Genomic DNA, 27,543 nt, shown 5'->3' with positions numbered 1-27,543 from the left:
TGCTGCTGCTGCTAGCACAACTCAGGTCAGGATCACCAGAGTTCCCCTCCTGATGGAGCCTGTTCTTGGAACAGCACATCCAGGATCAGCACATCTATCTGCTGCCTGGCTGCAGCAGAGATGGCAGGAGAGGTTTCCATCCCTAAAATCTGCCAGCATCCATCAACAGAGCTGCATCAGATTGCCATCTTTATCTACTAGGAGTCCATCAGAGTTTTATTTAAGTAGTTTCACTGTCCCTAATTGCTTGTTCTCTTTTCCAGAAGTTATCCTCCACTCAATTTTGTTGATTCAACTGTTTGCCTGACTGCTCTCTAAAGCAGATAGTGAAACTTCATCTGCTGTTTGGCAGCACGGCTATTTCCAAAACTTTGTGCGGCTGTCCTGTAGTTTATGGTCTCTTTAGTTGTGCTGATGCAACTGCTTTGTGCAGCCGTGCTGTAAACTGAGTCAGTGCAATTCTCTGGGTTATAAACTTGAAGGGAAAGACTTCTTGAAACAGTTTTGGTGCCATTTGTTTAAAACTACATTTCACTGATGTGGTTTGTGGTGTTGCCTTGCAAATACCACCACTGCTAGGACAGTGAACTGCAGTGAAGAGAGGAATGGGAATGGAGGAGAATTCTTGGAAGCATGCAGCTGGCATGTTGCGGGGGCAGCTCAAGAACCTTTTAAATTCAAATTGCTCTTGGTGGAAGAATAGCATGAGCAGTGGCCTAACCCAGCTCTGTCAAAATGATTTGGTTTAAAAAACACCTTACTATTAAAAGCGTTTAAGTTAACAAGATCATTTTGACAGATCTGGGTTAGGGAGTGACTCCACACACAGTTCTGCTGGCAGATAAGAGGCAGTGCAGTCTAGCCAGGTCATGCAAGTGGCACTTAGCAGTGGGCACTGTAAGCATGATCCGAGCTACTGCCATGGTAGCGTGTCTGGTTACAGCCTCAGTCCCTCTTCTCTTACAGTAATTTTAATTTTTTTGAGGTATGTGAGTAATCTTTACGCAAATGAGTAATCCACTGAAGAATAATTGTTATAATTTATGGGAAGCAGTACTCATTCCTTTGCAGCAGAAACACGAGGATGCTGCCTTAACCAAGGTAATTTAAAATCCAGTTCAGGTACAATATAATGGGTATGTGCTGAAACAATGAGGTTGTAGCAAAGTTATACGGGCAGGGATGGCATGATTGTTGGTTATGGTGTTTTGATAGTTCTCTTCTGATGGACTTTGGGTTTCTTCTGCTTTAATGGCAAATTAAAACCCTTACCACACTTCCCTTATGAATTATTCCTGCAAGTGAGGCTAAGGAATGCTAAGGACTCATGGTTTTACTGCTGAAAACTTAAAGCTCTATTGTGCTGCCAGAAGAGGATCAATGAAGGAAAGATAATTGTGCTTCCCACGGTGGGAAGGCTTTGCATCATGTTGCTGCTATTGATGGAAAAGCACCCTGTCTGAATCCTTGAGAAATGGGACTAGGAAGCATAAGTGGCAGTGGAGCCAATACTTGCAGTAGTAAAAGTAAACCTAAAGAGCTTAAGGAACAGGAAGACCAGTGTGAAGCAAAAAAAAAAAAAATCCCCCAACAAACCAGAACAAAACCAAAACCAAGCAAAAAAAAAATCCCCAAAAGGTACTTTAACTACTGCGGACACAAAAACCCAGGAAGGAGAGAAATGGCCCGAAGTGAGGAAGAACATAATAGTAATAAAGAAAAAAAGTAGTAATTTGAACAGTAAGAAGGAATCTGCCTGGATGTTAACAAAGGAAACACTAAAACTTAAACATAATACCTATAGCTGTGTATAGGCTGTCAAAATGGATCCCGAGTTTGCAGATCTCTTGACGGGGGAAATCCAATGCCAGATCCTGAGCTGCGAGAAACCTGTGATAGTGTAAAGAGAAACTTTAGTGTTGGTTAATGAATTTCAGATAAAAGAAGTCACAAAAGGTAAATTTTTGTCAAGGACACTTGATTAACCTTCCTATTTTATACTCCCAGCCTATGTTAAAATTACTGCCTATGGCTCTATTTTGCAGGAATAAGGTTCCTTATTTCTTGCAGAAATTAAATTAAACTCATCCTCCTGGACACAAAAGCCCAGGTGGGTCAGATGGAAGTTTGAGACTCCAAAGGAAATATGCTGGTTGCACAGATCTGCCTGCTGGAATTCCAGGTGATCAGTAAATTAATCAATTATTCGAGGCTGCTCATATTGTAATGTAGACTTGCTTATGTTAAATTAACATCTAAGGGGAGATTATGCATGAAGACATCTAAAACATTTTTGCTACAACTCCATTGCCTTTGTGTATCGTTTACCTCCTCATGTTGTGGCAGTTTGCATGCTGAAGGGGTCCTTTAATGTACAAAATATAAAAGATTCTGAAAATTCTACCAAGAAAAAACCAAACCCCATCCAAACTACCTGCTTTAGGCCAAGTTCACCAAATTCTGTCTGACATCTCTAGTGTAACTTATTTTAATAAATCAGTACTTCATTTTCTTTTTAATAGTAATAACAGTTGTTTAGGAATTGATAAAATCCACCCTGATGAAACAGTGCGGTCAAAGAGCATATCATCACTAAGAATGAGAAGGTAAATGCAGGAAGAAATAAAGGAAAAAGCTTTGTTGCAATGCTTAAGGCAATTCTCCATATGTCTTACGTGAAGAAACACAAGAGGCTCTGCAATCTTTTAAACTAGGATGATGATGTAAATCAATGCACTAGCCTTGTAATAAAGTGGTGTACTTGACCGAGCAGATATTCTCTGGTTTGAAACCTAAAAATAAATTGATTCTTTTTCAAGCTTTTTATGATCTTACTTTACTTCTTTTTCAATAAGATCTTTACATTTTAATCTACTTTTATTAACTTTATTAATCTTTTTAACAAATCTGCTGTATTCCAATGTTCACCTTTTAAAGCTGCGCTATGATTCTAAAATAATTGCAGTGCAATTGCTTATGCCAGAGATGCTAGCCACCATAAACCTTTCCCCTAGTGCCATCAGTTAGTGTGCCAACTATAGCTGTTTGCTGTCATCTAACTTTAGGCAGAGAGTTAACTCACAGAAGTAGCCTCCAGAGATTTTAGTTCCAAAAGAGGTTGCAGTGTATATTACGTTAATTTCTGAAATTGCTATGCTTAGTTATGTTCTAGTGTTAGGTAATCAAATTCTGCTTTGTTGCATTCACTTTCTGTGTTGTACTTTATGAAACCTATGCACTCTCTGGCTTAAAGCTGGACAAGCAGTGCTCCAAGATGCTCTGAAAAAAACAGACTTGGGTGTATTGATTCATGAGAAGCTCAGCATGAGCTGGCTGTGCACTCATGAAGCCCAGTAAGCAAATTGTATCCCAGGCTGCATCGAGAGGAGTGTGGCCAGCAGGTCAAGAGGTGATCCTGTCCCTTTAATCTGCTCTGATGAGACCCCACCTCGGATAGAATATTGCATCCAGTACTTGCATCCCCAGCATAAGAGGACACAGAGGTATTGGAGGCCACAAAGATGATCCAAGGGCTTGAGCACCTTTCCTGTAAGGATAGGCTGAGGGAGCTGGTGTGCTTCGGCTTAAAGAACGGAATGCTCTGGGGGTAGGGTGGCCTGAAGGGATCCTACAGGAAGGCTGGAGAGAGACTTTTCATAAAGGTGTGTAGCAATAGGACAAAGGAGAATGGTTTGAAGGTGAGGTAGAGTATGTTTAGACTGGATCTTAAGAAGAAGTTCTTCGGTGTGAAGGTGGTGAGACTGGAAAGGGTTTCCAAGGAGGAAACCCCTGCTCCCTGGGGGTGTTCAAGGCCAGGTTGAATGAAGCCTTCTGCAGCTGAGTATAGTTGAGAGGCCTCCCTGCCCATGGCAGGGGGATTGGAGTAGATGATCTCTGAAGGTCCCTTCCAACCTAAGCCATTCTGTGATTAACAGAATAATATTTTTCTAAAACTATGTCAGCACATACAGTAAGTGGAGAACAAACCTCTCATCTTTAGCTGTAGTTCTCTGCAGCTCGTGCATGGAGAACCAAATTTATGAATACAGTTCTATGTTTCTGACACATAAGACAGTTATCTGAACTCCTGGTATCCTGACAGAGTGTCACATTGTCTTTTGTCTGTTACATTAAGGAAATTATTTGTATTTCAGCTATCACTTTCCCCTCTCAGGGGTGAATGAGGAACCAAAGCTGTTTTGTAAACAGCTTTTGCTGGATTAGAGTTTTCTGTAGTTGTTTGTATCGTACTCGATCCAAGGAAACTGCTTCGAAGAACAGTGAAGTTGTGTTGAAGAAAAGGCCCCAAGGCCATTTGAATATGTGGAACCTCAAAGAAAAAAATATGCCTTTATCAACTTTAACAAAATCTTTATGAGGGTAGAAATATACTCTTCAAGGCACATGTGCTTGTCCTTTTTGGTTGCTTAGCAAAAGGCAGTTCTAGCTTCACTGTAATAATTTTTGCTGCCATTCCATACTCACCACTTCTTTAGACCCTGGTGTAATATAAGGAAAGAAAATGCTGCTCTCCCTCTCTTGCTGTCTTCACTCACTGCCAGATCTCCCCTTACATTTGGCTTTTTAATGTGGTCATAACAGCTTGATTCAGCAGCCATATCAGCTCCTTCTATATAGCTAATCTAGAGGATTATGATTTAACTAACAGGCTTTTTCTTTTTTTCCTTCTCTCCCTCTCCCTCTCCCTCTCCCTCTCCCTCTCCCTCTCCCTCTCCCTCTCCCTCTCCCTCTCCCTCTCCCTCTCCCTCTCCCTCTCCCTCTCCCTCTCCCTCTCCCTCTCCCTCTCCCTCTCCCTCTCCCTCTCCCTCTCCCTCTCCCTCTCCCTCTCCCTCTCCCTCTCCCTCTCCCTCTCCCTCTCCCTCTGTATTATTCTAGACTAAAATTGCAGGGCCAAATATTTAATAGTGCCTCCCATCTGCTCCCAACTACATATGTGGTGTTTGGCTCCCAGGAACGGAGAAGAAATTTAATTTCCAAATTTTTGATGAATTTTGGGGACAGCACAATCTCCACGCGTTGCAGAAAGTAAATGCCACGATTCACTGATAGAGCAGTGAATCCCAAATGAGAGTCTGTTTCTCAAATAAAGCTCAAAGTTGAACTGTAGAGAAGTTTATCCAGCTCTCCTCTACACCCTGATGATATTTCTCTGCAGTGCACTGATAGATGCAAAAGCTCCAGCAGATTTTTTTCTTCAGCCTGTCCTGCCTAATACTTGCCTGACTTTTGTGCCAGTACTTGGTGGATCTCACAGTTTTGTGCTGGTTGAACTTGTCTAACTGTACTTATTTAAATGAGTTAGGTTTAATGACAGGGTGCTTGTGTTACTAATATTTTTGGTGTGCTTTTGACTCTTCTTTGCCTTAAGGTATTGCTGAATAAGGAGCTGAATAAGGAGGATGGTCCAGTCACAGTGAATGTTATGCGCTAATGCTAGTAGATAGGACCTAAACTTGATTGGAGTAAATGAAGAGTAACAGGCAGTAAGTCTGGGGGAGGACCTGAGGAAGGATGTACTGAAATGAACTTAATGCTTGCCAAGGATTCAGAGTGGCAGTCTGAAAAACAAATATCCTGTTCTTTCTTCAAACAAAAAGGTTTCTATGAGCATCATAGCATTTTATCTCACTTATTTAATCTCTTTTAGAAGGCAGTCTCTGTAGATTAATTAAGAATTGTTTTGAAAAACATGCTTGAATATGAAAAGAAGTGCTTTATTTTACTACTATTTAGTCCTCTGAGTGAGAAGGACTATACCAATATGTACTGGAGGAGTGAGAAATTCTGTGATGGTCCACCTGGACCTTTTTTTTAAGGCTTTCTTGGAAAAAGGTGCAACATACTATTCTGCTTCTGGTGGGCCTCTGTCTGGGTCAGAAATAATTTTGTACATATATAAAAAATAAACTCAGCTAGAGAAAAAGACTCTCAAGTCAGGTTTTCAGGTTATGCCCCTACTTTTCAGTTTAATCCTGGCTATTGTTTGAAGATGATGTCTATTACTCTGTTTTACAATGGTTCTATTTCTCCTGTGTTTCAACTGAAGAAATCAGAAATCTCTGTCACACACCCCCACAAGGATCTCAGACACACTTAACTGCTTTCATTGAAAGTCTGTCTGTTTCTCTCTTTTGATACCTTCTACCACCATCTTTTTAACATGGGCTAGAAAGCAGCAGCAGTAACCTCCCTTTAATTCCCTGGACTGAAGAGGGTTTTCAGAGGGTGACCTGGCAGTCTGTTTGCTCCTCTTTCTTTTCCCTTTTCTGGGGCTGCGAGAACACCAAGAGATTGAAGGCTTCTTGCTTCCCACATGTTTTCCCCAAAGTTTTTTTGCAAGATCTTAGTGTATTCTCTGATATCTTTCTTTCTATCTCAGTCGGCAATGAGGCTTAAACAATGTTTCTCAGCCACCCAGTTCCTTCTGTAATGGATCTTCACCTCATTCTTGATGCATTGTCAAAGCACTGCACTATTAGCTTACCATTCTTGCATGCTACTTGAGATATTGAGTTTTAGGTTGATAACAGCTCGGCTCCCCTTTTAACAAGACAAGTTTCTCACAGTTTAAGATTTTCAAGCAACAGATTTCACAGTTGCTTTGGCAATTACTGGAGTTTAAAAAAAGGAAAAAAAATTGCTTTTTTACATTGTTTGCTTTTAAAATAACAACTGGTTTTTACTGGTCTTATTCATGTTTTCAGATGTTTTCTTCTATGAATGTACATGAACCTAAAAATGCCCCAACAATCCCAGGCACCCCTCTGAAAATAAAACCCTGAAGCCCCAAGAGTTCAGACATGCAGCACCAGGAACTCATTTTAAAGTGGAAAAAGCCAGATTAAGACACAGAGTCACACACTCACAGAATGCCAGGTTGGAAGGGACCCCAAGGATCATCTGGTCCAACCTATCTAGGTGATAATGGAGTTGAAATGACATGGTCCAGTACCCTGTCCAACTGTCTTAAAACTGTCCACTGTAGAGGAATCCACTGCTTCCCTTGGGACATGATTCCAGTGGCTGACTGTTCTCATGGGGGAAAAATTTTCCTTTAGAGCTGAATGGGAGTCTGCCCAGGAGTAACTTTTCCCTAGTCTTTCCCGTGGGACTCCTTGTAAAAAGGGAGTCTACATCCTCCTGGTAGCCACCCTTTATGTACTGGTACATGGTAATAAGGTCTCCCTCAAGCCTTCTCCTTTCAGGGCAGAACAAACGCAGTTCTCTCAGTGTTTCTTCATATGGCAGGGCTGCCAGTCCTCTGATCATTCTTGTGTAAACTTAGAAGTAGACATTTGTACCTACCTTATACATAGTGATTTCTCATGAGATTGTTTGGTTATGAGCCCAAGAAAATATATTGGGAATCTTTTTACATAACTCCAGCCTCATTAAAGCAGTTGTAATGCAGCCCTGCTCCCTGAGCCTTGTCCCATCTATCTTTCTAAGCCTTCCATGGATACATTTCAGGGTTTGCCAATCAGTGTGACATTAGCAAGCCCTACTATGTTAACTTGCTTGTCCTTTTCAAGGAATATTTAGGCTGAGATGAAACCTGATGTGGCCTTCTAATACTTGAAAGGCTGGATAGGGAAAGAAAGACAAAATGCTCCCAAGTGTCCATCAAGGAAAATGTCTTTGAAATAAAATCTGACTCTGTCTTTTCTCTGGAAGTGAGAGAGAGACACTGAGAGTGGTGTAGTGTAGATGTGCATAAATGAGCTTACTTAAGACCTGGTTTGGGTATCGTGGATTTCACAGTGAACTTAGCAGGGCTGCTGCAGCTAGATAATGACTAAAATGAGAATGTATTGTTGGAGCCTCGGATGCTTATGAGAAGTAATTTATTTTTGATTTCTTGTGGAGGAGAGCAAGAATGTATGCAACAACATCGTCTCGTTTGACTTTTATTATTTGACATGCTAAGTGTTTATAGTTGACTACGTAAAAGGTACAGACTAGCAAGACAGCGAGAAGTTTCTTCAGACCCTAAGATAGACTGCAAGGAAAGTCTTTTCCTCACTGTGTGTAATCTTTTATCTGGGTCCTCTTTCACTATTTCAGACAATGAAGGAATCCACAGAATACTTAATTCATTAATTTAACCCATTTTGTATTCACTAATATGATGTACTACAACTTTAAAACCTAATGTGGCTTGTTTATGTAAAAGCAAATAAGATCTCTCAGAATGCTTTCTAAGCCCTTTAGTCACTGATTTTACCATTTATTTATGTATTTATTTTCTTCTTCCCATCCAGGAATCTTTAATGACTGGAAAACTCAATGGATCATGTTTTTATAGGCTAAGCTGTTTTTACCTTGACTGTGGTGTAAACACATGGAGGAGCTGTAAGTAAATGTTCTGTGCTACATGATGCATTGGATTGCTACAGTCTGGAGGAAAGCAAAATAATAATTTCATTTTTGTGGTGATTTGCATAGCTTGTGGTACAATGCCAGAAAGACTAACGGACATGCTTATGGATACATGGACTCCATTAGTAATATTATGGATTACTGTCCTTCCTTCCATTTATATGGCTCCAATGAATCAATCTCAAGTGCTACCAAGTGGATCCAGTTCAGGACTAAAAAGGCTAACTGAAGAGCAAAGAGTTTTGAACCGTTCTAAGAGAGGCTGGGTTTGGAATCAAATGTTTGTATTGGAAGAATTTTCTGGACCTGAACCAATACTTGTTGGCCGGGTAAGGCAAGATTTATTTGTTGTTGTTTTTTTTTTTTTTTTCCTCTGCATATGTCAATAGATAGCATGTGAAGGTCTTCATTCAGTTGGATTCTTCTAAGAAATTCATATCTGATGTGCTCTCTTACTCTGAAATTCTACTCTAATACACTTTTATATGTACCTGATTTAAAAGCTTTACATGTACCTCAGTGTAAGGGTATGGTTTCCTGGCTAGCTAGGTTGATATTTACAACAAAATTATACACATTCCATTTGACAAAAAATATACAAGCATGTAGACATGCTTTCTTTGGTGTTTCTGATCACCACTCTTCACCTCTGTCAGCTGAAGTTTTTTGCCCAGGTAGCCTTTTGTACTATGTTCCTATTCATTCAAGGTATGTTCCTATTCATTCATGCATTCAAAAAGGTTATTACACCTATAGGTAATTTTCTGTCTCTAGCCTGATTAGACAGAAGTTATTTATGCCCTGAGAATCTGCAACAGTTTCAGGATATGCCTTAAAAGCTAGCTGCAGATTTTTGGGCAGAAGAGAAATCACAGAATCTTAAAAACAAATTAAAATGCTCACAAAAACAAAACAAAAATGGAAGTGTGGTATATACAGCAAATTACAAGGTAGTGCTTTGGGGATGGGGGATATGTGTGTGTGTCCTGATAAGCACATACATGAAATAACATCATTGCCACAGATTTTATCATTTTCTTCCAAACTCAGGGAGATAAAACAAGGAAAATTCTCCTGTTTCCATGTGTGCCAGCTTGCCTTTTGCTTTAAGCCTTTGACTGTTGCCATGCATTAGATCATTCTGTTGCTCGGTGCATTACCCCCAGCCTTGTACATTCTCTAAATAGAGATCATGGGCCATCTGCATTCATCAGGAATGAATTACCTTTTGAAGTATTCTTAGAGAATAATTAGCTGATCCTAAATGCATATTTGTCCTATAGTCAGCAGTTGTAAAATCCACTAAAGTTCAGTTCCTTTTGAATAACCAGGTACATGATTGTCAGATCACCTGGCAACTGAAATTGAGGGAAAAATAAAACCTAGAGAACATAAATTATGGATATCAGTTAATTTCATAATCATTTGGGAAATTCTCAGGGTAAATGAAGAGGATATAGTATAGGAACTGCCCATAGCTAGTTCTATTCTTGAAGAGAACACAGATAAGTGCATTCTTAAATTTTCCCTAGTGTAGCCACTTTCCTGTGAAAACTTAGGTTCAGAAGGTGTAGCAAGCTTTATATCCAGTGATTTCTGAGCACTGTGTTTACATTTGTATCAGCTAGTATATACCTTTTCTCATCTGGTTTTCTGTTAGTAGCATAACTCATTTTCAGAGAGACAGTAATATTCTTATTTCAGGTCTTCAAATATGTTATCCAACCCATTCTTTTTGGACTGTTTTGGTCAAGCTTTTCAAATGGTTTTGAGTTGCTTTTGAGTAGCTGGGGAGAATCCCAAGTTGGTACTTCGTAGCACCTTGATTTCCAAGTCTTAATACTTCTACAGTATTAGGGGGGTTTGGCAGATATAATCTCCTGAATTGTTGGAGTCATTAGTGATTAGAAGTGGGTGGGTTAAACTAAGCCAAACCAATAAAGACATTATCCCATCTTCAGCTGGCATTTTCAAAGAATTAGCTACTCTAAAATGCTGTGACAATCTATTTGTTGAGACTACTGCATAATTAAAACACTGCATGATATAGATGGAAATGAGCAAAAAGTGAAATTGGCTCCCATAGGGAGAAGTCCTTGTTTTATTCATGAAAATGGTTTAAAATATTCTTGTAATTCTTGTCTGTATTTTTTACCTCTGCAGAAAAATCATCCCTATTTCTAACCTGTTTGTCTTTCCTAAAGTTTATGAGCACTATAGGTGCTTTCACAGCCTGCTGTAGCCAGTGGGAACAGAGGCACTCTGCATTTTTCAGAGTTGTTCTTAATCCTTCCTGTTTGTAAAATGGCAATTCTCTCAGTTATAGTTCATGGCAATTCTTCTTCCCAAAAGCTAAAGGTGTAGAGAATGTCACAAGTGAAATGCTCCACTTCTCTCTTTAGCTGGGCTATGGTTTCTCCTCTGTCACCCTTTTTGGTTTCTTATCCATCGCAATTTAAAAATAACCTCTTTTTCACAACTCGTAGTAGGCTTGCACTTTCCTAGCTCCTCTTCATCTCTTTTTCCTATTTAAACTCTTCTTCCAACCTTGTAGTTTTGCCCTTTGCCAAAGGATTTGCTCACTTAAGAGTATCTCCTTCGTTCCGTGACTTGCTTTATCAACTATTTTTCTGCCCTGTGACTTACCTTGATGTTCTTTTATTTGAAGGACTTTGAATGAAGGGTACTTTGGAAAACGTGATAGAGTGAATTAATGTTGAGAGGCTTGATACTGTGGAGAGAATAATGCCAACCATGTATGCCACCTATTGCTGCATTTTCTGGACACAGATGTAGTTTGTAGATAGTTTTTACGTTTCAAGCGTTAGTATAGTCTTGAAACAAACCGAGCTGACTGTTAGCTGCTTCAAAAGGAAGCAACTAACTGGATTGGATATTAGGAAAAAAAATCTTTACTGAAAGAGCGATCAGACATTGCAACAGTCTCCCCCAGAGGTGATGGAATCACCATCTCTGGAGGTGTTCATGAAATGTGTGGACAGTTTGGGACATGGTTTAATGGCCGTGATGGTCTTAGGTTGACAGTTGGACTTGATGATCTTAGAGGTCTTTTCCAAGCAAAACAGTTCTATGATTTGATGTATGAATATATCCATGCATTTTGAGAAACCTACAAAGTAACCTGTTTCACATTCGTGTGCCATACTTCAAATGAGTTCTGTTCATAGCAATAGTTACAAATACTGTTTCATACTTCATTGTTTAAGGGCTTTTTGCTTCATCCAAGATGCAGCTACATGCTTTGCACAGCTACTGATTCTGCTGCAGAAGGCTCCATATCCTGCATATTGCTGTCAGCAGTTTGCAGGCCTCCCAGTGGCTGACAACCTCATTCAAGTGTAGAGTGATATGTCTTGTGACACTGCATGCTGTCCCTGGGGACTTGATTAGTTAGATAGAACTTTTACTTGATGTACAGTGCTGCATTTTCGGAGTCTCCTCTGCATGCATTTACAGCACCATGGCAGATGTGCTGTGAAATCTGTGGTATAGCAAATGCCACAGGAGACAGCCACCGAATTCTCAATGACATAGATAATAGAGTTAAAAAGCATTAGGAAACTAGGCTTGGGGTATACCACTGTAGCTTCTGCTTTGTGGAATGTGTGTTATTGGACTTGTTTTAAATGGGATATCCCTGGTTTACTAGATATTTTTAATCAAGAAACCTGGGATAGTTAATGTGTTAACAGTTTGTGAGTAAAATGCACAGAGAGAACAGAAGAGGGAATGAAGGGGTTTTCTGGTTTGGTCTGGGGTTAGTTTGATTTTATATTCCCTGACTTACTCCTAAACAAATCAGCAGTTGTGTCCAGACACAAATCACCATTTATGGTCAGTCAGATGTGTGCTGTTTCTGTGATAGCACTCCTCTGGCTGTACTCGCTGGTTTCTCCCAGAGCCTTCTCAAGCCTTTTTTGAAATTAACCTATTTCCAGTCTCACAGTATATATTGCATATTTTTGCACACAGCCTTTGTGATGAGAGATTTGTAAAATGAGTGGGCCAGGGCAGACTAGCGCTTGCATCACCTGCACCAGCTGCTACGCCACATCTGTGGCATGTGGTGGGTAGAAGAGCTGTGCTAACTCAAAGAGTTGCTCTGAAACACCTGGACAGAGGTGGAAACAAACCAGAACATTAATGAGATACAGAAAGAATGTGGCCAGGCCAACTCTATAGTGTAGTGGAGTCTCAGGTAGACCTTTTTAATCTGTGACCGTGGAGTTTTGCTTCTTTGCTTCTGACTTCCACGATTCGTGTCTTATGACTGTGTTAAATGCAGGGGGTTTTTGTATGGCTTCTAGGATGAGGGAGCTAGGCAGCTTTTGCATTTTGGAGCAATGGAGATTTTTCCCTTGATGTATGGGGCTTAGGTACAGGCCTTTAGAGGAGAAATAATTTTCCTGTAGGAGGAGCAGTAAAGAGGCATTATGTTTTCACAGTTAAGTGCTTCAGGCTGCGCTACTGTAAAAAGCGAACCTGGAAATGCAGAGAGCACTTATAAATAGCTTCAAGCTGTATGTTCTACATTATACATGCTTTATGCAATCTTTGATTTCATTGCCAACATACATTTTATCTCTTAACAAGGAAATGGTAAAGTCTTATTTGTTTAAAATTATGAATAGCTTTGTTGAATAGGGATACATATATGCAACGTAAACAAGATTTTAATTAAACAAGCTCTTTCCATATGTTTTCCTTTTTATTCCTGCATTGAGTTTATGATTACAATGGCTACCTGAAAATACTGGGGTACTCAGGTGTTGCAAAGCAGACTCTTGTTACGAATGAATTACATGATGTTTCTCTTAATGGAGGAAACAGTTGTGATATATCATAGAATCATAGAGTGGTCTGGGTTGGAAGGGACCTCCAAAGGTCACCTAGTCCAACCCTCTCTGCAATAAGCAGGGGCATCCTCAACTAGATCAGGTTGCCCTGTCGAACCTCACCTTGAATGTCCCCAGGGATGGGTGTAGTATAGTCTCAGCAAAGGTTTCACAGGCTATGACGTGGTCCCACATTCATGCATTTTTAGATGTTTTACAGAGCAGCAGAAATCAGAATCCCATACTACATAGATTCCTTTTTCCTCCTAATAAACACTTGTATGTTTTGCTGTCTATGATTTAAATGCATGCCATAAAATATTCAATATCTGAAATGTTGCAAAGTCAACATTGCTTTCTGAGTCCTAGATTTTTTGTTGCTGTTTTGCAGTCATAATTATACACTAATTTTCCTACTTATGTTTAATAAACTCCCAGAAGCTGAAATGTATCATCTATTCTGTTACTGTATTCTTTATGGAAAATACTAATTCCCTCTGCCTTTTGTGTGCTTTTGAAGAAGAGATGACTCTGTCCTTCTGAAGGAGAAGAGATGACTCTATCCTTTACAGAATGCTCCCATTTACAGGGTCCAAATCAGCTTAATAAGCAGGAGTATAAGTAGTTCTGAGAAAAACTCTTAATTAAATGTTACTGCAAAAACAATAAATATTGTATAGAATATTTTATAGAAGCCTGATAAAAGCAGTGGGTTTGAAACAAATATTCCTGAGTCTGCACAAATTTAATTTGTTTCTCTTTAAGTGTTAAGTTCCAAGAAATTTCTTCTTGGAATATATGCATTACACCAAGATAGTTTGACTGAAGTGAGTCAACAGTGTCTACTAATACAGTGTAAACATCTTTCTACAGATTTCTCTTAGAGTTGACTGACAAGACATACCTTCAGATTCTAAAAGCTCATTTCTGGAGCTATCACTGTGTGAGGCTAAGCGCTTTTATGCTCACTCACCTCCAGTCTGTGAGCATGATACAAACACAATTTAAGTAGAGTCACTATGTGAAACACTTGGATGTCAGCTAATACAACCGGACTGGTAATAACTTCAATAAGGCATTTCCTGAGATGCTTCCTTTATTTCTGCCATACTATTAAAGTAAGAATGTGGCATTTACCATCATGCAAAGCACTTAAAGGAATGTATTATAATGTCAAGGTAATTATAAATTTTGCATAACAAAGGGTCAACCTGCAAAATACCACACACCACCTGAGCTGGATATTTTCTGTATGGAAGTTGGAACAGCTCAGTGGTGTGATTTGCACCCTAGGGTTTAGACTGCACAGACACTAAGTGTACAATAATGCTGGAATATATCCAGACAAGGGCAACAAAGCTGATGAGGGGTTTGGAGCACAAGCCATATGAGGAGAGGCTGAGGGAGCTGAGGTTGCTTAACCTGTAGGAGGGTCAGAGGGGACCTTATTGCTCTCTACAACTACCTGAAGGGAAGTTGTAGCCAGGTGGGGGTCAATCTGTTCTCCCAGGCAACCACCAACAGAACAAGAGGACACAGTCTCAAGCTGCACCAGGGGAAGTTTAGGCTGGATGTTAGGAAGAAATTCTTTACAGAAAGAGTGACTGGCTATTGGAATGTGCTGCCCAGGGAGGTGGTGGAGTCACCGTCCTTGGAGGTGTTTAAGAAGAGACTGGATGAGGCACTTGGTGCCATGGTTTAGTTGATAAAGTGGTGTTGGGTGATAGATTGGACTTGATGATCTTGAAGGTCTTTTCCAACCTGGTTAATTCTAATTCTAAATAACTTCCAAAAGTTGGAATAGGGTTGGGCTTTCTTTTTGTTTGGGTTTTGTTGGGTTTTTTTGTTTCTCTGGTTTTTAAATTTTGTTTGTTTTGTTTGGAGAATTTTGGTTTGGTGTTTTTGTTTTGTTTTGGGGGTTTTTGGTTGGTTGGCTTTTTCTGTTTTGTTTCATTGTTTCTGGGAGTTAATTTTTTCTTAAAAAAACCAACAATGGTATGTGTTGTAGACATGATTATATTCTGTGTGCTTAGGCATTTGGATCCCTTGATGCCACTTTAACATTTTTTTACTTAAATCTCCTTGTCATTTTTCTAAAGCCACAAAGATTTCTCATCTTCTGAAAAACAGTAGCTAACAGAGAGATTTTTTTAATTGCCCTTTTTTTGTGTGTGTGTGAAGAATTGGATGCTTGTGTACTTTTTTTCAATATATTGATCTAAACACTCGCTCTTTCTCACAATTAATTGAAATGTTTTCCAAGTATGCATACAAAATCCTGAAGTGACAGTATGAAAAATGAAGTAGAGCGTTCCAGACGATATTCTGCAGATGCCCTATGATCGCTCAGTATTTCCAACATTGCTCTAGTAAATGATTTTCAATTTCTACCTGTAGGGCCCACCTCTGGTGCTGTCAGGATGCTTCAGTTCCAGTTGTCAGTTTAACTAGCAATTAGTGCCAATTGTGATGGTGTTCCTTGCCTAAAAGTTTGTCCTTTGTGAACTTGACAAACGTTTTTTCCATAGGCCACTGAGAAGTCAGTAGATAATGGTGACTCAAAAAAAGTGGCCCAACCTGTTGCCTTTTGACCATTCTGATCAGGTTCTGATGTGATGTTCCTCAATTTGCCAAGGATTCATGTAATGAAAACCTTAAAAATAATTTTGCATTTAAATGAGAAATGTGTTGGGATTAATTCATTTAGTGTCTGCAGGCTTCCAGTAAGAGCTCTGGAGCTGAAGTGGCTAATACTTCATAAACAGAATTACACCTGAGAAAGGCTGGCTTTTGAGCCGGTGGTCAGCTCTATATTTTTAAGATGTCATAAAGACACGTTCGCAGTAACCACAAGAAGAATAAGTTTGCATGTGAAGATAATGGGAAAGTGTTTGCATAAATTTTGTTTCTTGAAAGTTCTGTTTTAAAAGTAGTTTTTTTCCTAATTTAGTGAAGTGAAAGAAATTAGAAGAAGGTTGTACAACAGACCACGGACTTCACAGCTGAAGGTCTTCAGTTTGGGTTTTTTTTGGACAAATTAAATCTGGTTTTAATTCAATCTGGATGTGAATCTGTCAAGTTCTTTACAGGAATAATTTATTGCAGTAAGTATTTTAGGCAGTGTTTAAACATAACCATTACTTGAAAGCAAAGTGTGGCATTGAAATAAATGTAGATAATTTTCCTGAAGATATTTAAGCAAATATTTATGCATCTGAGGAGCCTTTTAGTGCTCCCTGAGGAACACCTGTAGTGATATAGAATAATATATAACTTTCCTTTTTCCTGAGGACTTATTCTTACTGTAAAGATTCCCCTTCCTTAATTTCTTTCAGAGCTTTTATTTTACAGCAGGCATGCCAGCAGCTAAGAAAAAGTAAGTGTAGCTTTCCCTGGAGACTATCAGTGCCATTCCTGAATTAACTGGAGGAATCATTAGAAGCGCCATAAGAAATCCTTTTTCTTGTTTCAGGGTCTGAGCTCAGTAGCTGTTACGCACCCAGCCCCTGGTGAATAGAAGCAAAGCTGAGGGTTTGTGTTTCAACTTGATATGCTTCACTTTGCTGTTAGATCTCCTCAATGAAGGGGAATGAAGTGAAATAAAAGACTGACTCAGAGAGGATCACTGGAGGCAAGAAGCCCAGTTGTAGGTAGAACCAGCAAAAGATATTTCTTAGCAGAGCCCCAGTAATCTGCTGGTTTAAATCCAGAAGCTGTATTATCTGTTTTTTTTTTTTTTTCCCTTGCTGAGAGAACTGCTTACATACAGTAGGAGTATTGTTACCGAGTGAGAAAAGCTGAATTTTAGTATATGCAGAACTGGTGGTGGGTATCCAGTCGTGAAATACAGAGGACAGAAGAATTAAACTAAACCATAGCTCTTCTGTTGCATTATTTTCTAAGGTCAGCAAGCTACAAGCATCATTAAGAGCTGTGACATGTTATACACCCAACCTACAAAATCAGGATATTAAATTGACTGGGAAAAAAACCCACATTAACAAAACACAATACTTTTTTTTTTCAAGATGATCCTGTATATTAAAGCAGGATGCAAATGGCTCAGAACGTGATATTGCCAATTCAAAAAGCTTAATGAAAATCCACCATGGTCTTTTTTTTTCCAGAGTAGGTTTCCTAAATACAATGACTGATGTGCTTGCTAGTCCCTTTTCACTCCTTTTCTATTTTTTAAAACTCTCTGTTTTGCAGGCAACCTGGTCTCTAATTATTATGCAGTCATTCAGTGTAGAGTATTGGCATACTTTGCATTTCCTATTGTTGCCTTGTTATACAGACAAGAAAATACAATGTCCAGAGGCAAAATGTTTGTTTCTTCCTTCATGCAAAATCACCTGAAACAAGACTTAATGCCAGCACACTATTTCCAATGTGTTTATTTCTGCTAATGAATGGGTCTTGATGATTTTGGTGTATATCCCACCTACCTGTTAGAATATTTGATTAACTGAGAGCAGGTGCTGATCTAAATATGCAAGGACTTCTACTTTTCATGGTTTTCATGTGAATAAGCACAAGTTTCTTAAGTCATTTAATGCATATAGCAGGATTTCACTTGGCACAAGAAGATTTACAGATTGAACTGAAATTTAAGCCATGGAAGAGTTTTTTAAAGGGAATCTCAGCATGGACTTGTTTCTTGTGTGGATCTTTCTAACACTTTACATATTTTTAAAGCATACATGTCTTTTTATAAACTGAAGCACAGCAAATGATGAATGCTTCAGCAAGCAAGAATAAGCGTGAAAGCTGTTAGTGCTGCCATTTGTATTAAGAACCCTCAGCTAAAGTTTTGATCCATTTTCTTGTGCAGGAGACAATTCCTGCTTCAAAGCTGTCATTGTCTAAATAGGATATGCAGACTGTAGTTGAGGAAGAAAATACAAATGCAGAAGGGTAGTGTAGGCAGAGAAGTAATTTTCCATGTCCGCTATTGTTTCACATCCCTGGCATTGCCAGGGAACAAGCTTCGTGATTCTCTGTTAATGTCCATAGTCAGTGCTGTCTCCTGCTAGCCTGTAATGGTTTTGTAAGGTGTAAAAACTGAATACTGTTGGGAAGCCTAAGAAACAAAGAACAGCAAAGCTGATGAAGGATCTAGAAAACAAGTCTTCTGAGGAGCAGAGTTGTTTAGTCTGGAAAAGAGGATATTGAGGGAAGACCACATTGCTGTCTACAACTACCTGAAAGGAGGTCAGACTGAGGTGGGGGTCATTCTCTTCTCCCTAGTATCAGGTGATAGAATGAGAGGAAATGGCCTGAAATTGTGCCAGGAGATGTTTAGACTTCAGGAAAAAATTCTTTGCAGTGAGAAGGCTCAGGCATTGGAACAGGCTGCCCAAGGAGGTGGTGGAGTCAACATCCCTGGAGGTGTCCAACAAATGTGTGGATATACATGGCACCTGGTGACATGGTTTAGTGGCCATGGTGGTCTTAGGTTGGTGGCTGGAATCAGTGATATGAAAGCTCTTTTCCAACCAAAACATTTCTGTGATTCTATGACAACCTATTCTATGACATTCTGTGATTCTATGACTACTTTTAAGTGCATGTGACATTCTGTAAGAGATGTGTTCTATGCAATTAATTAGGAATTTAAATTTAAAATGCTAACAAATATATCTACACTTAAATATATTGAACATAAGGCTTGACACAGTGGAGTTATCAGACCTCAAAAAATAAAGAAAGGAAATGACAAACATTGTTAGACTTCTCTTGCTATGTAGAAGGCAAATACACTGATCATCCCGTTAATTAATCACTTTGTAATTGATCTAAACTCTATCACTTGAGCAGACCACCTGCTAGTTACTGCAATTACTGATAAGAAAAGGAGCGGTAGGAACTGAGAGTATGTATATACAAATAAATATTTGGAATTTTAAGCCAGTAACTGTGCTCTGCACAAATACTGTAATAGACAATTCTCTACAAGACAAAGTCTGATTAGTAAAGCAAATTGTTTTCCTATTAGTCAGGAGGGAGGTCCACTCTGAGAAAACAGGTTCACTACAGTGTTTTGAATCTGTTGTGGAATGTATTTCATACTTTTAAGGTGAAGAAAGTGCCATAGTTCAACTGTCGGTATTTATTCCAACTGACATCTCCCATGGAGAATCAGGAGTGCATTTGTAAATTCTGCAAATTGCATAAGAGATGTTTTCCCCACTTAAAACCAGGCAGCTGGGGCTCCATTTTGTCTTAAAGCTTGTTTTCCAGTGGTAGAGCCTTTGTGAGAGGAAAGTTCAGGAAGGGAGATTGTCAGCCTGAAAAAAAATACTAATACTGACTCATCTGATAGCCCACTGCGTATTTAGCTCTGAGAACCTCCACAGTACAAGGGCGTCTCCTGGTGTAGGACAAAGTAACTGACCTCATGAGACACTTCTTGTTGACCTTCCTGCTTGAATAACCATGATACAGTCTTCAGGCACTTGTGTGTTTCATTGTGCCCATGAGCCACTATCAAAAGAATTCTCTCAGGATCACTTGTTTGAGAATTCTCAGAGAGACCAACAATCCAGTAGTGGTTAATCATTAATTTATTCTTTTCTCAGCCACTTAATTGATAAGTCTCTTGCCCTTATTATGCCCCATGATACATTTTGTTACAGAGCCTGAATTTCTGCTTGATGATGTTGGATGCTTTGCACTACTACTTTGGGTTCATAAAAAATAATTTTGAGTGTTCCAGCCTTCCAGATACTTTGAATGGCTTCAAATCCAAAAAGTCAAATTTGTTCCAAGTTTGGTTAGTACAGATGCTGGACATTAAGTCTATCTTCATGTATTTAATGTAAAGCTTTATGTAGTTTATGCAGGGTCTAGTGGAGGCAGGGTAATGAAAAAAAGAGCAGTGACTACATTGAGATGAAATCCGGGGCTGTGTGTTGTGCATTTGCACACATTGGTACACATATCGAAGAGAACTGTAGAATGGCTTAGGTTGGAAGGGACCTGGAAATCATCTACTCCAAGTTCCCCCAGTATGGACAGGGACACCTCTCAACTAGACTTGCCAGCTCAAGGCCTCACCCCCATGGAAGAGAACTCCACAACTTCCCTGGTCAGCACCCTCATACTGAAAAACTTCTTCCTAAGATCCAGTCTAAACCTACTCTCCCTCAGCTTAAAACCATTCCCCCTTGTCCTTTTGCTAGAAGCCCTTACGAAAAGTCCATCTCCAGCTTTCTTGTAGGCTCCCTTCAGGTATTGGAAGACAGCTGTAAAGGTCCCCCCAGAGTCTTATTAGTAATATTAAAAGGATTCACATTAAGAAGAGGAGCAATGTTAATGAGCAGGGCATGTGTTTCATTAGTGAAACTGTTGCATTGTCTGGAATTAATTGTAGGACATAAGAAAGCTCCAGCACTCATACAGCTTCCTCTCATATGCAGTGACCCTTGCAATGTTCATGTCCTTTGCCATTCTTTTAGAAATACTGGTAACCTTTCCTGTAGTGACTGTACCTTCACACTCACTGCTGCAGTATTTTGAGCCTAAATGGAGAAAAAAAACAAAACCAAACCCAAACATATTAAAATGCACAAAAGGTAATATTTTTTTTATGGGGAGCTGAGTGCTGCCCTGCAGTAGGAAAAGAGCTACAGCTACTTGAAAAGTCTTTTTTGGGTGATCTTCACTATTGATCACACCTGCATTGAAATACTGCATGTGGAAACTGAAATGTTCCTTGCTAGGCCTCCTCAGAAACAATTGAGTTATTTATTTTGTGGGAGAATCAAAACGTGATAATGAGACATACTTTAGTTGTCATTCTGTACCTCACCAACCTAGCAGTCTGCATTCCTTTGTGTCCTTTAGCTTCCTCATCAGAAATGTGTGAAATGAAGGCCTTTGAAAGAGGACACATTTATTCTAGGTATTTCTAAATATCTTTTAAATTTTCATTTGACACTTAATATGAAAAAAAAATTATTGTTAAGCTTGCTTTGAGAGGCATAAGCTGGTTTGGGTGTTATATAAAAGCTGATATGATTTCATTTACAGCAATTAATGATGGGCCATATAAAGTAGGAAAAGTATTCTTGTACGTAACATATCACCGTGGAAAGCTTTGTCCTTGGTACTGTTCTGGCTTTTTATTACAAAGAGCAGGAAGAACAGTCAATAACCACTTATTAATGTTTTTCTCTCTTCCTTATTATAGCTTTAGGTACATTAGGCTCTCAGTAATTATCTCATTCATAATCCTCTATAACAAGTAATATTTTCTGCATCTTGTGAAGCATAATTGGAAAATATTTTCTTTGGGTGTACACTATTTCTATTCCCTCTTTAATATAACTTTACCCAAGAGTATCTTGCCTAGTAAAAATGAGCCAGCATAATTTTATACAGGTAATCAAATCTCTCAAATGTTGGCACATTTTCCTTTATCTCCAAGGGACCAAAAGCTAACCTTCAAATAGACCTAGGCATTAAAAGAGAGAATTTCACCACTCAATTAGAACTCAAATAAGCTTGTACAAAGCAGCGTGAACAGAAGTGCTATTCTATTAGTGCTCTAGTCTACTACAGGGTATTCCATTTGATTAATACAGAACTTCAGGGGAATATATCTATTAGTCTAAATGTGTGGGTACGTATAGATACATCTAATACATTGTTTAAATACCAGCATTCCAAATAATTCTTCTTTTTCCTACTTAAGATTCTAACCCACATCTTGATGCAGCTTCTATCTTCCTAGGTTGATCAAAATAAATGTATAAGGAAAAACCCCAAACCCACACAACAAAGCAACAGAAACCCAAATAAGCGTGGTTGCAATACACTGTCGAACAGTTCATTTATTCCAAACCTTCTGATATAAATCAGTGGGAGACAAGGAAAAACATACAGAATCACAGATATAGAGCTAAAGACAGGCTTCAGCCCAGATGCTTTCAGGGCTGCTATGTGTTGGACCTACAATGAAAGTTTTCAGTCTCTGTTTTTGTTGTGGAATTGAACATTTTCATTTCTATTTTCACTCATTTTGGTATCAAGGGCTCTCATGAATACAGAACCCAGAGAAAGATGATTCTGAAAGCTGATATGACTCTCCAGCTGTAAACAATTTGCCAGGATCCTAGCACTGTGTAACTCAGCAAGATAGATGCCATTTTCCCAATGCTTATTTCAAAGGAGATATTAGATGTCTCAGTAGAGGGGCTGCATTTTTTCCCCATGTTGTAGTTTACAGGTTTGACTTGACACGAGTTGACATGTGTTGGTAATAAAGAGTTTTGTGGTGTGAATATGCTTATTCTCCAAGACCAAATTTTAGATATTTTAAATTCCATTTTCAGTTGGTAGATTATTCCATGTCTATCATATGTAAAGCAAGTCTGCATTTATTTGTTTTATTTGGCATTCTTGGGCTAAGGTGATTCCACTTTGCATTATCATGAAAATATCCACTGAGTTCTTCCTATTGTAATGCTTAAGTTCTAAGATGATTTGCCCGGTGGGTTGTTAAATATTGTCTTAATTTGCCATGGCCTGCAATTGTTATAGGTGAGGTTGAGGTTTGATATTAGGAAATATTTCTTTACTAAAAGAGTGGTCAGGCATTGGAACAGGCTGCCTGGGGAGGTGGTGGAGTTACCATCCTGGAGGTGTTCAAGAAAAGTGTGGACATGGTACTTTGGGACATGATTTAATGGCCATGGTGGTCTTAGGCTGATGGTTGGAATCAGTGATCTGAGAGCTCTTTTCCAACCAAAACACTCCTATGATTCTACCATGAAAATTTGTTAAAAATGGGATATGGCTTTTTAAATCTGGCACAAGTATGGTTAAAAAAAATATAAAGAGAAAGAGTCAAATCGCTCCATACAAAAGTTAGGCTTTTAACCTGAGTTAAATTAGCAGTGGAGACAAGGTACCTTAGCTAGTAGTTTTGATTGTCTGTTGAATGTATCTGCTGACAGAACAAATTCACACCACTGCTCTCTGCTTGGTATTTCAGCCCAGGCAGAAAGTACCTCCAACACCAAGTCAGCATAGATCCTTTCCTGCATTAGGCTAATAGCCCAGGCTGCTATTTCTCCTTCAGAAGAGAGATGGCCTTCATTAAAAGTGTCCTGAGAATCTTAAGTGGGTCTGTTCTTAAAGTTCTTCCCTTTTAACAAAAACCAAAAAACATCAGTAAGCAAAATGAAGAGTAAGGATAAAGAGATATGGTATGACCTAGAGGAATGGAATTAAAGAGGGATGAAATGGTGTGGCCAGCAGGAGCAGGGAAGTTATTCTGTCCCTGTACTCAGGACTGGTTAGGCCACACCTTGAGTACTGTGTCTAGTTCTGGGCTCCTCAATTTAAGAAGGATATTGGGACACTTGAACGTGTCCAGAGAAGGGCAACGAGGCTGGGGAGAGGTCTTGAGCACAGCCCCATGAGGAGAGGCTGAGGGAGCTGGGGTTGTTCATGTTCTGATCCTGGGTGAGAGGATTTTCAAATACCTGCCTAATTATATGAGCAAAATGTGGGATGAGGAAATTGTCAGTATATTTCCTGTGTTCTCTGAAAGTTAGCTGTGTGCTTTTATAAATCAGGCCCTCTGTGAGAGGGTGTGTCTATTTTTACATCCAAGTGACGTGGAAGGCTGAAATATATGCAAAGTGACGGCTGTCAGCTTTTGCACAAACCTGGAAAAAGACATTGAGTTGTTTCAGGGCTAGAGAGAGACTTTAGATAGAGTTGCCTAAAGCTGCTGCTTTGGTTCTAAGTCTCTTTGTGAATCTAAGAAGCCATCTGCTGATGTCCGTGTTAATGCTAGATAATTGACCTCAAATGGACTTGGTAGTCCATTGACCTAAGAGTTGCTTAGGAAAGAAAATTTTGTAGTCCTCAATCACACTCTTATCTTTGTAGGTGAGATGACCTCTAGCATGCCTTATTTACTGTCAACATTATTTGATCTCTACTTCAGTATATTTTGCATATAGCTACTTTTAATATTATTGAGTGTTTGAGTCGCTTTTGGCAGGAAAGTCAGAGGTGTGACATCCTCACATGTGTCAGAACATGTGCAATGCCATCCTTCTAAAGAGCTTCTCCATGAACCAGTGTTATCTGCTGATCTAGAAATGGCACCATGCAGCATTTCCAGATGTATTGTGCTTCATTCCTGAAATGAACTTCCACAAAGTTCAATATATTTGACTTTTTTTTTGTTTGTATCTTTTTGTCCTGTAAAACAGTTTGCTTTGCACATTTTCCCCCATTATTCTCAGAATCGCCTTCAAAAGTTCAAGAACTTAATGGCAGTACTTCTGCTATAGGAATATCCAACTTTTGTTCATCATACTTATTTTTCTTGCTCTCTCTGTTCCTTTATGTTGATGAAGAAACTGAAGTTTGAAAGATGTAAGCAAAAAATAAATTTTTCATTTACTTCAACTTTGTCCAAGATTGGTTTAGGTTAGAAAGCACTTAAAAGATTATCTAGTTCCAACTCCCCTGCTATGGGCAGCACACCTTTCACTGGAGCAGGTTTCTCAAGGCCTCATTCAACCTGGTCCTTGAACACCTCCATGGAGGGGTCATCCCGGGGTGTGGTGGTGAGAGAAGGCCCAGCTCTCCCTCCCCCACAAAGAAAGAAACCATGGCTGACCCAGTCAGAGAAGCAAAGGATAGAGCTGTATTCACAAGCAATATGGAATGCAGGTTGTATATACACAATATATATAGTATTTACAATATATACAGAAATATACAGCAAAGAAAATAATACAGGAGCAACACTCCCTCCTCCAGACAGAGGAGGGTTCCCCCCCTGTACCCTCTCTCTTCTCCCACCTCCCTTTTTTCCCCAAAAAGGGTTAGAGAGAGAGAAAGGTAATTATTAAGGAATAAATTCTGTTAGGCTCCAAGCACGTGCAAGGATTAGTTATCTTGTATTCAAGGTCAAACTCCGGCTAGTTGCTCAGAAGCAGACAGGCTGGAAAGGCAGAACAGAGTGGAACTGAGAAAGATTCCAACTGAACTAAAACTTAAAGTTGCATTCTACCAATCTACCAATGAAATTTGTTTAGAATATCTGAATGTTTTCAAAATAACAGCCAGAGAGTTCCAGCACTGTCCTTTTCTTTTAGGCACAGCCTAAAACGGTCACACTGGGCAACTAGTTCCAGTGTCTCACCATGCTCACTGTGAAGAATTTCTTTGTAATAGCCAGTATAAATCTACCCTCCTGAACCTTAAAGCTATTCCCTCTTGTCCTATCACTACAAGCCCTTGTAAAAAGTCCCTTCCTGGATTTCTTGTAGGCCTCCTGCAGGTACTGGAATGCTGCTCTGATGTGTCTGCAGATCATTCTCTTCTCCAGGCTGAACAGCCTCAACTGTCCCCATAGGGCAGGTGCTCCAGCCCAGCCTGTATTTGTGCTTGGGATTGCCTGAGGTATAGCACATCTTTCCCACCTCATGCTCAAAATTTTAATTTGTCCAATTATAATATATCTATGCAGACTCCATGCTCACTGCTATTACCACTAGCAATTAGGGAGTGGGAAGACAGGATTGTAGGCATAACCAACCAAAAAAAAAAAAAATTCAAAGGAATTAATTTTTATTTTTACTCAAGTATGTTTTCACAAAGTTTTGCAGCTATTCATTGTTATTTAAGATATTAGTCACAAAGTTATGAGACTTCTACTGTTGGGAACAGAAATTTCTGAAAATTAGGTTCTTTCTAAACTTGAAGTTGAGATGAACAGAGGCTCTGTGCTGCTTTATTTATTTTGCTTCTGAAAAGGTCCATTGTTCTTGAAATGCTCATTGAGTTCAGTGAAGCATTTGCATTACAACACACATTTTATCACAAAGTACTTTTACACAGCCATGCAGGTCTGTGGCAGGCAACTTGCAGCTTCTCTATTTCTCTTAGTATTCATCTTAAATTGTTATATTGAGGTAACGACTTTCACTTGACTGAAAAACTGTGAATATATACTCAGAAATACACAGTTGTGTGTATCCTGAGATGAGAGAGGCACTCTCAGTATCTGTGTATGCTTTTCAAGCAGCAATAAAGGAAACTCTGTAATAATAACTGAACACTTGTGACTGGCAAACACCCTCCCACAGTTCAGTACTGGAATATGAATGGACACCATGGGAGGCTGGCCCATTTCTGATGAAAACAGTTTTTACCAGCATGAATTTATGAATCTACTCAGTGCAAATGAGAGCTTATTATGCTGAGAGTCTAAAAATGATGCTTCATTTATTAAATTAATACAAAAATTGTATTCAGATATGGCTGGAGAGTTATGTTAGGCCTTCCTGAATATCAGAGCTGAGGCTGAAACCATTGACTTAGGTTATGGGAGGTAACAGTGAAAAGCACCACAAGCTGCCAAAACCTTCCCATTCTTTGCTTGATTGAAATGAATGTGTATTTGGAACAGCACCTGTCACATTTTACCAATCTGTGCACTAGAGAAAATGATACTTGCCCATTTGGAAAATACTGTGTTTGTTTAATAAAAGCTTTTCATAATTATTTTGCCCTAGAAAAAAGCTTTTACCCTGTTAAGACCGTTCCTCAACAACATGAGTCAGCTACATCTAATTGCTGCAGGACTGGAAGCAGCGGCATCAACTGTAGCAGAATCTGAAGTAACTTAAGTTTGCACTGATATGGTAGAAATCATAACATAAAATTCAGGCAAATTTGATACCTAGTCACACATAGCTCTGAGGCTTATTGCCAGATTTTGATATCTACTCTGCCAGCTGTACTGTGCACTGCCCAGCTCATTCAAACCATATGCCTTGAGCTAACAATCAGCAAAGTGTGCTAAAAGCTCTGAAAAGTACCACATTAGCCGTAAGTCAACCAGCTGCATGCACTGCCCTATTAATTTGGATAAAAGCTTACCCCTTCAAAACTGATTTTTTGACTTCTTCTTCCTCTCTTTGTTCTAAAAATATGGCTTAAACATAATCTGTGCATCTGCAGTTAGGTTTATAGCACCAATTTCATACTATCTGCAAAATATTAGTGAAATTCTGTTTCTGCTTGAAAAGTTTCCCTAGAGTCAGAGAGTCCATTACAATCTTTTCTGTAGCTCAGAAGGAAATAGGCACTCCTGAAGCACCCTAAAGCCTTTGTAGCATGCATTCTTTGCATGCTTGAAAAAGTTTTGCTCAGAGTAGAGCATTCATTCTTGTGCCATGGACGAAATGAGAAATGTATCCATCCTTTTTGCTTCTTTGGTTGGATTTGGCTGGTGCTCAACCTGATTGAG

The 27,543-nt window shown here is 39.2% G+C and overlaps 1 protein-coding gene across 3 annotated transcripts in view; it reads left to right on the top strand.

Annotated features, from left to right (window-relative positions):
• Positions 1-27,543, top strand: part of CDH8 (cadherin 8) — a 165,451-nt gene that overhangs the window by 8,424 nt on the left and 129,484 nt on the right. For all 3 annotated transcript variants that reach the window (XM_054169904.1, XM_009901138.2, XM_054169905.1), the window contains exon 2: positions 8,283-8,729. In XM_054169904.1, the coding sequence (XP_054025879.1) occupies positions 8,478-8,729 (252 nt within the window). In that variant the 5' untranslated portion in view covers positions 8,283-8,477. The remainder of the gene's footprint in view (positions 1-8,282; positions 8,730-27,543) is intronic.

The sequence above is a fragment of the Dryobates pubescens genome, chromosome 19, assembly GCF_014839835.1.
Source record: "Dryobates pubescens isolate bDryPub1 chromosome 19, bDryPub1.pri, whole genome shotgun sequence".
Lineage (NCBI taxonomy): Eukaryota > Metazoa > Chordata > Aves > Piciformes > Picidae > Dryobates > Dryobates pubescens.
The sequence above is the reverse complement of the archived record's forward strand: the minus strand, read 5'-3'. Positions and strand labels throughout refer to the sequence as shown.